Below are 12,422 nucleotides of genomic sequence, written 5' to 3' on the forward strand. Positions count from 1 at the left end.
GGGGAATGAGGAGTGACTGCTAACAGATATGGGAGTTGGGGGGGAATGATGAAAATGCTCTAAAATTAGATAGTGGTGATGGTTGCACATGTCTGTGACTATATTAAAAATCACTGAATTGTATACTTTAAAGGGTGAATTTTATGGGTTGTGACTTACATTTCAATAAAGCTACTATTTTTTAAAAAACATTCACACTCAAGGTTCAAGATTTAGTAAAAATAACTATTTAGACTAGTTTAACAAGATAATTCTTCAGTGAAATGCGTGTTTAACTGCAAGTGCAATGTCATAAAGAATATAACTAGTATAGTTTTGTGCCACTGCTTTGATTTGTGCTAAGACATAAGCAGTTTTAGCCACCATCGGGAAAATGTCAACACAATGAAAAAGGCAAATAACTTCAGTATTATTATGAAAAGTAGTTTGACATCAAGGACCTCTAAGAGAGTCATAGACATCCCCCAGGGGTCCACAGACCACACTTTGAGAACTGTTGCTCTAAACCACAGCTTTAGAAGACTCAAGTGCAATTAAAGGCTGTCCAAGAACAGACCTGAGGCTTTAAGACAATTCCAATTTTCTAAGCATATATTGCAAATTTTTCAAAAGAAAAAAAAGTAGTCTTTATTGTGATGGAAATTATTTCAATAAATTAAATGTAAATAAACAAACAAATAAATAAATAAATATTAAATTTAAGCATCCCAATTTAAGAATTTAGAATCACTGACTAAATGGAGGGTTAAAATCTCCACAAAATCCCACCCTGCCAGAGTTACTCAATTGATTGAGCTCCTCCTGTGCACCAAAAGATTGACGGTTAAATTCCCAGTCAAGGCACATACCCAGGTTGCAGGTTCTCAAATATGAAAAGTAAAATATCAAAGTTTCTCTCTCACATTGATGTTTTTCTCTTTCTCTCCCCATTTCCCTGCCCCCTCTCTTCTTTCCTGTCTCTCTAGATCAATGAAAAACATATCCTTAGGTAAGAATTTAAATATTAAAAAAAAATTAAAATCTCCACAAAAAAAACACATTAAAGTAGAAGAGTAAAAGGATTTAGTACAACAGAGTAAGATGTTATCTAAATAAACATTATAACACATAATGTTCATAGCATTTCTTTTAAAACTATACTATTTAATTCTTGCACAAAAAAAGAGTAGACTTCTGAAATTTCTACCCCATACTATAACAACATGTCTAGCACAACTAAGTTCAAAGCCCACTAGACACTTATAAGAATAAACTATCAAAGAACCAAAGAATTTTAGGTCTGGGAAGCTAACTTAGATATAGTTACTTAGTCCAACAATCCAATTTTACATGATGAGGAAACTGAGTTTTGCAAGAGAAAAAGTAACTTGCCCAAAATCACACAGCTAGCTAGCTACTGGCTGAGACAACAGTAACATGTTTTTACTATGCCAGATTCCCCAATTAGATATAGTGCAGAAAACACTGAACTTACATCACACCAAGGATGACCAAGACACTTTACCTGCCAAATACAAATTTTGTAATGTCTGACAACACCAATCAGATGTGAAAACAAATACAGAATTGAGTAAGGAAAAACTACAAATATACTGGCATAATGGAGAAATAAATCTTTGACTTCAAAAACTACAAAATTTCAATGAACAATTTGGAAGACACTTTGATGTCTACTTTTCATACAAATTTAGGGTAACATCTCTAAAGACAGATACTGATAAACATCTAAAGCAAAATATTTCCCTACATATTAACAAATCACTGAACCTATCTATGGTTACAATATGACTTAAGACTTACCTGCAGGACTGTCAGCATTCTCTCCTGGGTGTAGCTGTATACCAGTAGAATCTATAGAGTTTACTGTAACTGTCTGTAGATTTGGCAACTGACCAGTGCTTAGACTAACTGGAGTTGAAGTCAGGGCTCCACCTGCTGCAACTTGACCAAGCGTAAGTGTCTGAACAGGTGTCAAAGTTATTTGTTGGGCAGCAGTATTCTGTATTTGCAAATTCTGCAAGTTCTGGACCCCTTGTACTTGAAAGGTTTGCCAAGTTATTTGTCCAGAAGGGCTCACTGTCTGTGCCTGAATTAAAAAGGTTCCAGGATTCAGCTGCAACTGAAGATTTTGCAAAGCCTGTTGTGATATATTTTGACCACTTGCTTGCACACCATGGATTGTCTGTGGTGTAATACCTTGCACAATTTGGGCTTGACTGGTTGGCTGCTGAGACTCTTGAAGTTGTAGATGTTGTACAATAGGCTGTGCTGTAGAAACCTGAATATTCTGAGCCTGTGTCTCTTCAGAAACAGGCGACTGGATGTAATTTCCCTGAAGATCTGAAGAATGGACTTGCCCACTAGACGTAGTCAAGCTATTTGTGTTTTGTTGCAATATACCTGTACTATCTATAGTAACAGGCAACTGTGATGAAGAGGACGTTGGCACAAATAAATCTGTATCAGTATTAGTTTCATTAATATCAGGAGAAACCCGCTCACCAGTCCTTTCTGAATTGTCTGAACTATCCATAGCTTGTCCTGTATTTATCAAATGTCCATCGGCATTAATGCCTGCAGTCATTGTCTGAGAACTGCCCGAGAGTCCCAAAGAATCTAGATCGACACTGTTGATTGGTACAAAGGTAATATTTCCTGGCAGACCAAGAGGCACATTAGCAACTACTTGGGTTTGGCCAGGAAAAGATGAACCACCAATTGTAACTCCCTGAACCTGGACTTGACCAGTCTGTGGTATGAGATTCTGAATATTAGCAGGAGGAGTTCCAGAGGCAAGCAAGGTTTGATTAGAGCCAGGAATGATCTGAATTTGACCACTTTCTTGATTTATACCTCCATTATCTGAAGTTCCTGTGAAGCCAATCTGAACCTGTTGACTATCTGTTGACTGAATCTGTGGTATTACTTGATATTGAACATTGGACACTGTACCATTCGATGACTCTGATCCTGGTGCAACTGAAAATATTTGTTGATTCTGCAAATTCTGAAGGGGAAGAACATACTGCCCACTCGAAGTAGCAGCACTGGGAATCTGTACTAGATTACCCGCTTCATCTTTTATAGTTGTGGGTGTGGCTGACAAAACCTCCCATCGGTTTGGTGCTCCTCCTAACTGTACAGCAGCCAAATCACCTGTCTGGATGAAGAAAACAAAAACTGTTTTGAGATATATATTTGTAGTAGAGTTAAACCAGTCCTCAAAACTCTAAAAATTGATATAAATCCTACTACCTAAAAATAAAAGTTATCTTAATAACACAGTGGAGTTCAAATATAGAAGCAGTACTATAAAACCTACAGCCCTGGCCAGTTGGTTAGAGCATCACCTGATACACCACAGTTGCAGGTTCGATCCCCCATCAAAGCACATACAAGAATCAACCAATGAATGCACGAATTAAGTGGAACAACAAATCGATCTTGATAGTCTGAGTTCAGGCTCTCTCTCTTCCTCTCCCCCCGCCCTTCTCTCTCTCTTAAAAATTTCAGAAAATAAACTATAATAATTATCATTTCCAATTTTTTTATTGTAAAAATAACCCATGCTATTTGAGCAGGAAAAAATTTCAGTAAGCAGTCTTTGCTTTATGACCATTAACTGATTTTTTATTCCCTCATCTATGATCTCTAATGCTATGCAGTTAAAAATAATAGAAGTTGCCGAGGCCGGTTTGGCTCAGTGGATAGAGCGTCGGCCTGCGGACTGAAGGGTCCCAGGTTCGATTCTGGTCAGGGGCATGTACCTGGGTTGCGGGCACATCCCCAGTGGGAGATGTGCAGGAGGCGGCTGATCGATGTTTCTAACTCTCTGTCTCTCTCCCTTCCTCTCTGTAAAAAATCAATAAAATATATTTTTAAAAAATAATAATAATAGAAGTGGCTAGAAAAAAAGTATAAACAGCTCAAACCAGACATACCTCAAACACTGAAAAAAATTCAAAAAATATACAGTGCACTAAAATATCAGGTGCATTATATATGAGAAAAAAAGAAACATTAGTGCAGTGTTATCAAACCATGTGAATTAGATTTGTATATTATTGATCTAAACCTTTAATGAAATAATTAAAGCAACTCTTTTATGGCATGTATTAATGCACTCCAGAGCAAACTCATGGCTAGGGATATTCTATTAGCAATTCTTTATTTTTCCCATGAATTACTTTAAAAAAATGACATCTTTAAAAATTTAACGAGGAAAGGTTATTGCCCCATGACTACATGGCAAAGTCACCCCATCTGAAAAGTTTTTCTAACATCCAAGAGCCAGAGGATATAAACTGTGGCTTTACCTAGTATTCTTTTAAGTTTACAGTAAAGTGCCCAGCATTTACATTTTGCAATCTGTGACCTGTTGGAAACTCAGATATCATCCCAATACTTTAAAAATAAGATTTGAAAAACACCAGTGTAGAAAAGGAAAAAGCAATAAAATCCTACATGTCAATGTCAAAGGACAGATTTCTTTTTAGGGCATAGTAACAGTAACGTCTAGCATTTGAGCTGGGGTGTTTTTTTAAATGCCAAGTACTCTAATTGGGGTTTATGAGATTTTATTATTTATTCCTTTCAACAATCCTGAGGTAGGTGTTACCATTATTCACATTTCACAGAGGAGAAAATTGAGGGACAAATCACAGAGCTATCAAATGCCAAGACAAGATATAAAACTAAGCCAAGTCAAACTCCAGAACCCAGGCCCTTAAATACTATACCATACTGTCTCCCACTAAGACCAGGGATAAAGACATGAGGAATAAAATCCTATATTAATTACCATCAAAATAAAACGATTCCTATCCCACTTCCTTCTAGATCTATGTGATTTCCTAAAACACCACATATCAGTAGACAATGAGAGCATACGCATATAGGATCCATGCCTGAGTTTCAAAGGATCTTTGAATCCTCTAATAGCATACCAACTTTTTGAGAAAGTGAAAAGTATAATGGGGGAGGGGAGGATACTCTGTCTAGGGTTTAAACATATTCTCAAAAGGGGTCTGTGACCATAAAAAAAGGTTAGACAAATACTGTTCTCTCAACATAACCCATTCCACATTTTTAATACAAATATCACAGAACCAGAAGATCTTAAAAGTTTAAAGAAACTCATTACCTAATTTTCATATAGAAGCACAGTTAAAAGTATATTATTTCAATGAATAAAACCACAGTATTAATGACACAATTCAAGATATTTGTGCATATCTGTCAAAATGAAATAAACATATGAGTAATCCCATGAAATACACAATCTTTTCCATCAAATGGTTCACAATCTATCCAAGCAGCCATACACATACATGCTACTATATGTGAAAAGTATATACTAGCCATATGATCAAAACACTATTTGGGAACATAAAAGACTAAAAAACAAATATCTCACATAAGTTATATTTAAAGTAACCTTAGAATAAAATTTAATAATTCGCTTTGGGTAGTTAGGAAATAGAGACAGAGGAATTAATAAAGGTATAAAAACAATAAAGTCACAGACAAAAAGAAACATGTAGTTTGGTGTTCAAGGGAGGATCCAGAAAAGGTTCAGATTCAGAGAAAAGGAGAACAGGACTAGACATTTTTATCAGGACCTGCAGTAAATGGCTTTGTAGATTCTGCTAAGGAGTTTGGACTTTATCCTGCAGACAGTGAATGAAAGCTATAAAAGGTACAATCAGATCTGTTTTATAAAGATAAACTAAGGCCCAGTGAAGAAGACTGAAAGGAGGAAGAGAGTACAAGCAGAGAAACTGTGGGACCAGTACAAACATCTAAGCCTGAACTAAAACAATGATCACTTAAGTACAATCTTTTGCCCTAGTCCAGGGGTCCTCAAACTTTTTAAACAGGGGGCCAGTTCACTGTCTCTCAGACCGTTGGAGGGCCGGACTATAGTTTAAAAAAAAACTATGAACAAATTCCTATGCACACTGCACACATCTTATTTTGAAGTAAAAAAACAAAACGGGAACAAATACAATATTTGTATTTGCATGTGGCCCGCGGGCCGTAGTCTGAGGACCCCTGCCTAGTCGGTTTGGCTCAGTGGATAGAGCGTTGGCCTGAGGACCAAGGGGTCCGGGGTTCAATTCCGGTGAAGAGCACGTACCTTGGTTGTGGGCTCGTGCAGGAGGCAACCAATCGATGTAAGACACATCAATGTTTCTGTCTTTCCCTCTCCCTTTCACTCTCCCTAAAAATCAATGGAAAAATATCCTCGGGTGAGGATTAACAAACAAAAAATAAAAATAAAAATAAATAAATAAATAAATACAATCTTTTAAATCTATTAAACTTATTAAAATGAAGCACCAAACATTAATGTCACACATCATTCAACTTCTATCTGGTACAGAAATTAGAAGGTTAAGTCATCTTTCCTTATGTTAAAGTAACAATTCACGTTTCATTTCTGTCTCTCTTGGCATTTTAAATAAACTAAAGATATGTTAATCTGTACTTTATACTGAAACCTGCAGTACAGTATGTCTAAAAACCAATTCTTATCTTAAGGTTATTGATCACCTTTAAAGAATCAACTGTTGAATTTTTTTCTGACTAGCATTAAATTTACAATTATTTAACTTATATAAAAGAATATAGTGTCTCAGATACAAATTAACTTTATAATGCTAGCATTTAGACCCTTTATCATCTTTTTAAAAGTTAACTTATGGCATATAATGTATTCTTTTCACAGAAAAATAACAGGGCAGATATTCAACCATCAGTGAACAGCTTTCTAGTCAAGAAATTCTTTGAAAATAAATACAACTACTCAAATGACAATTCTGAGTAAATACTACCCAAGCACACTCCTCCCTCTCCAGAAGCTAAATAAAATAAACTGTAGTACCACTTTTTTCCAACAAAGCAGGTCATTAATTGAAGGGAAATCCCCTCCTCCAAAAAAGAAACTACCAAAAAAAGGGAAATCCCCAAATCTAGGACAAAATGATTTGAACATTTTTTAATAAAGTGAAAAACATATAAAAATATTTATGCCCTGGCATGTGTCTCAGTGTTTAGAGCATCCTCCCTTACACTGAAGGGTAGAGGATTCCAGGAGAGGGCACATAAGCAGGTTGCGGGTTTGATCCCAGTTGCGGGGCATGCATGAGGCAGCCAATTGATGTTTCTCTATCACATCAATGTCTGTCTGTCTGTCTGTCTCTCTCTCTCTCCCTTCCTCCCTAACTTCCCTCCCTCTCCTCCTCCCTTCCTCTCTCTCTGAAATCAATGGAAAAAAATGTCCTCAAGCGAGGATTAAAATTTATTTATTTATGTATTTATGCATTTATTAATGTTGTTTATTTGTTTATTTAGCCCAAGCCTGTGGGGGGGGGAGGGATAGCTAGGAACAGCAAGAGATAATTTAATAAAGAAAAAAAAAAATACAGCAATAAGCCCTGGCTGGTTTGGCTCAGTGGATAGAGCGTCAGCCCTGGACTGAAGAGTCCCGGGTTCAATTCTGAGCAAGGGCCTGTACTTCGGTTGCAGGCTCAATCCTGACCCTGGTCGGGGCATGCGGGAGGCAGCCAATCAATGTGTTTCGCTCACATTGATGTTTCTCTTTGTGTCTTTCCTCTTCCCTTCCACTCTCTAAATATTCTTGGGTGAGGATTAACAAAAAGAAGAAGAAAGCAATAAAAAATGTTTTTCTTTAATGAAATAACTTACAGTTTTAAAAGATTTACTAAATGCTAATTTTCTAAAACCTCACTACAGAATCTTTTTTAAACTGATTTTTAGAGAGAGGAAGGGAGAACATCAATGTGAGAAAGAAACGATCAGTTTGCCCCCCTACAAGCCCAAACCCGGGCCCCAACCTGGGATCACACCTGCAACCTAGGTGTGTCCTCTGACGGGGAATCGGACCTGTAACCTTTTGATTGATACACAGGACGATGCTCCAAACAAGTGAGCCACTCAGTCAGGGCTGTGTTCTTTTTTTTTTTTTTTTAAACGGAATGAGGAAAAATACTTAATCAGAAAACTACTAGACTTCCATGATTTAAGCTAAGATTGTGCTGGGGAAAGAGGAATATATTGCGCTAGCGAAAAGAACTCATAACTGAGTTCTGGTCCTAGCTAGAACTGTAGAATTGTGTGTGATTTAGAGAAGAACTTCTGTTAAAAATGGGGAAAATATTACCCTAGAGCAGCGGTTCTCAACCTGTGGGTCACGACCCCTTTGGCGGTCGAATGACCCTTTCACAGGGGTCGCCTAAGACCATCCTGCATATCAGATATTTACATTACGATTCATAAGAGTAGCAACATTACAGTTATGAAGTAGCAACGAAAATAATTTTATGGTTGGGTCACAACATGAGGAACTGTATTTAAAGGGCCAGGAGATTGAGAACCACTGCCCTAGAGGGTTGTAAGAATCAAAACTGCTAACCTTTACAAACTATAAGGCATTATACAATCCTAAGGCATCATTATGATTACTAAAATTTTAAGGACAGATTTGAAAAACACCCATTAGATGACTAGCACAACTCCTGGATCAAAGATCAGTAGGTATTTGTTGAATGAATAGTTAAAGGTATCTTATTTTAAAACCATTGCAAAGAAAGTGATAGAAAAAATGGATAAAACTGACCCTGAGATATTAGTCTTCTGTGAAAAACTACATCAATTTTAAACCTATTTATTTCCATAACTCCATAATGAATAAGTCCCAGATATTTCAAACTACAAAGCCTACTAAGACCATTCATTTGTAAGAAATTTCATCAGCAGCATACCACTAAAAGACATAAAGTACTCTAGATACCAAAAGGGAAAGGGCTAAATTAGAAAATCATCTAAGAGCAAAAAGAGCTGTAAAAACTCTGCTGTTAGGCTATCTGGAAATACTATAAAAAACAAAGGAAGAGAGAGCATAAAATCACATAACCCAGGCAAGAACTAGTATTTGGTTTAGGATCAAGACAACCCTTTACATAAACTTCACACTAAAAGAAAAATCCACCAGTGTTTCTCTCAGTAACTTTAACATTCTCATTTGACAACAAACAAACAAAATACTATCTAAATACTTCCCATATTTAGGTGGAAGTTGGCATTACTGTAAAAAGTTGTAACTGTAAGGTACTCTAAGGTTCCTTCTGCATATAAACACATAATTACACAGTGAAAGGACCACAACCCAGAGTAGCCCTGAAACGCTACTACAGCAGTTCATTACAAGGGCATTCTCCAGTACAACTAGGCATAAAAATGGGATGGAGGTGGGGACTTGGGGATGAGAGAAAAGAAAAAAAAAGGTTTATCTTCTCAGATGATACCTGTAGATAGGGAAAAAGAAAAAATTCACACCACTTACTGCATAGCATTTGAAAAGGATTATTAACTTCTCAGTTCCCACAAATGGGCTTTATATGAAAGCCAAACCGGCAAGCAAAGAGTGTAACCAGAAACAAGAAAGTATGAAGCTAAGGTAGAAACAAACGAAAAACCAGTCTTAGGTAAGTACATACTCAAGTTTCTTGAAATCTTCAAGGAACACTAAAGAACTCAAACAGACTTCAAATAAAAACAAATACTCAATGAATTCATTACAATGACAATGTAGATCTTTTTAAGTAATGGTAAAAATAACCTCTTTTAAAAAAATAAGCTATTGTTCATTTTTTAGCTCACCAACATGTATATACTAAATTAATGAACACTAAATTTACAACCTAAAGTGAAGATCAGGCAACAACTTTTATAGTATGTACTTGTTCAGCTTATTACACTACAGTACAAATGAAATAAATTAATAATCCATAAGTACACACAAACACAAAACAGGTAAGTTAATATTTCACAAAGGTCTACTTTACTCCGTTCCCTGATTTATTACAAAACTTAACTACACAAAAAAAGGAGGACCTATGTAATACTTTCAACAATAAAGATTTTTTTTTAATTAACTACACAACTTTTAATAATAAAGTAGAAAAGAGCCTTGCCATCAAACCAACCTTGGGAGTCCCTGGTGTACAGCAATACAGGTGAGATTGCTTTGTGATTAGATCTATTCAGTACAGTACTGAGGGTATCCATTCTTGGCCAGGATCCAGGATGAACCCATATCATATTAAAACAAATTCTAAATTTGAAATAGTTAAAGCAAATCTCTAGTGCAGGTGATTGGCTTTTTAATAACCTTTTAATCCTAAAATACCAAACTAAACTGGCATAAAATTGAAATGCATGTATTTCACTTGATTTTAAATATAATAATACTATATGCAATGTAGTACCCTGGACTGGATCCTGGAACAGAAAATGGGCATTACTGAAAAAACTGGTAAAATCAGAATAAAATTTGTCGTTAATAATACTGTATCATTGTTAATTTCCTAGTTTTGGCAAACGTACCATGGCTATATTAACATTAGGGGAAGCTGGATGAAGGGAATACGGTAAACCCTCAAGTTCCATCTTTGCAACTTTTCTGTAAATTTAAAATTCTTCCAAAACAAGAATTTTAAAGAAACACTGCTACAAAAATAAAGCTCTCTATAGATATCTCAAGATTCCCAGTAGTTTGAGTAATTAAAGCAGATGATTAATAACATTTTCAGGTGGAAAAAAATTACCCATAAAATCACTTAAATTCTCATTTTCCAAGATGTACATGTATGAAATTCATTTGAACAAGAAAAATAATTTTCCCATTTCCTAAGGCAAACATATTCAAGCCAGTCTTACCAATTTTACTCAGTGAAAAATTTTCTGCACAGGTACCAAACATACAAAGAAAAAAAATGCTGCAACTGATTCTAGTTCATATTCATCTATAGGGAAATATATATCAGTAGAGATTTAGTAGTTCAGAGTATGAGTTGAAGAGGCATGGAAACAACTTTTCTACAAGTGATATATGGCCAGAGTAGGCTAAAGTTGGAGATAATATTCCATTCCTGGGACTGAGATTCATGTAAGATTCACATATACATGTACATATACATATTTTCACCTTCACTTCCTCCTTTTACTTCTCCCCTCCCCCACTGGTGAGCTGACACCTAAACTTGGTAAGTTACAGCTACAAAAAGTTTTTTGTTCTAATTGAAAATATTAAAAAGGTAAGTAGAAGCAATCTGGCTTGCAATTTTACTTATGCAGTGGTTCCAATTTGTCTTGTCATTGTAGAGCTAGAGAGACGTAGTTCTTTAAAAAGGTTTATCAATCCATAAGTTGTTTAAAAGTAACAATGGCTCACACAAACATAATTTTATGCCTTTACATTTTAATCTGCTTACAAAAGCACAAAACTTAAAAATCATACTTTTAAGACACTAAAACCATTCATCTCTCTCTACAATATAATTTGAAGCACTAAAATTACAAATACAACCTTTAACATAGCTTAACTTTAGCTTCACTTTTACCGCCTAGAAATATTAAGAATTTCCAGCAGACTATATCAAATATCAAACTTTTTTGTCTACTGTGCCTACTTCCAAGTATCACTACACACAAATCAAGTCCTATAATCCACCTCAAAGGGAAATATTTGAATTATTTTAATAAGTAAATACATCTACGTGTTACACTAATGCAACAGCAATGATTCCAGCAAATGTAAAAGTCACAAGCAACAGTGCTAAAAGCTGTTTTCCTAGATCATATGAATTAAGCCCTCAGATAACACGTCAGCTCCTCCCCCTGCTCCAGACACACCACAAAAAAGCACCTACCCTGTCCCATCAGACTAGCAATGACAGTAAGACGGCCTTACAAGCCAAATTCAACTGTGTAAGTATGGTGTGCATTAGCATGCATGCAAGTACAACTTCTTACATGTACTTCTGTTTCTAACACGGGTATTCAGGTTCAATTTCAAAAGCCAAAGTATTATCTAAGTAACTTCAGCGACTTCAGCAGCCGCTAAATGTTTCACTTATTCCACTTACGAAAAATTACTGCAAAATAAGAGTCTGCAAAAACTAAAATTCGACAATTTAGAATGGTCACTGAAAAAAGCACTTCAAAGTATCCACTCCTGCATACAAAAACATAATTCAAAGAGTAAACCTTCCTTCCTTCTTTTTTATTTTTTAACGATTTACGGTTTAAATCAGTAAGATCTAGTAACTTCCAACCGAAAAAGCTCCAGGTTCAACACACTAAGAACTGGAGACACTGCCTCTGGCTGCTACTATCCATGGCCGATAGGCTGTGCTTGAAAACGCCGTGGTGCTGGGAAGGAGTTTCCAGCAGTGATATGAATTACTCAAACATCCATTTTGGAGCCTTCCACCCCCGCCCTCGCAGACTTCATTTTGTAGCGAATCTGAACCGAGGTTCCGCAGTGACAATTTAAGGAAAGCCGGGGCTGGCTTCAGGCCCACACAAGTCTGTGGAGGAGCAGGAAAGGGCGCCCG

General features: G+C 36.1%; 1 protein-coding gene across 1 annotated transcript in view; it reads right to left on the minus strand.

Moving 5' to 3' along the window:
- SP3 (Sp3 transcription factor) overlaps window positions 1-12,422 on the minus strand; it is a 50,220-nt gene that overhangs the window by 35,817 nt on the left and 1,981 nt on the right. The window contains exon 2 of the mRNA XM_014547026.1: window positions 1,801-3,229. Coding sequence (XP_014402512.1) covers window positions 1,801-3,229 — 1,429 coding nt within the window. The remainder of the gene's footprint in view (window positions 1-1,800; window positions 3,230-12,422) is intronic.

Source organism: Myotis brandtii, unplaced genomic scaffold (assembly GCF_000412655.1).
Source record: "Myotis brandtii unplaced genomic scaffold, ASM41265v1 scaffold112, whole genome shotgun sequence".
NCBI classification, from domain to species: Eukaryota; Metazoa; Chordata; class Mammalia; order Chiroptera; family Vespertilionidae; genus Myotis; species Myotis brandtii.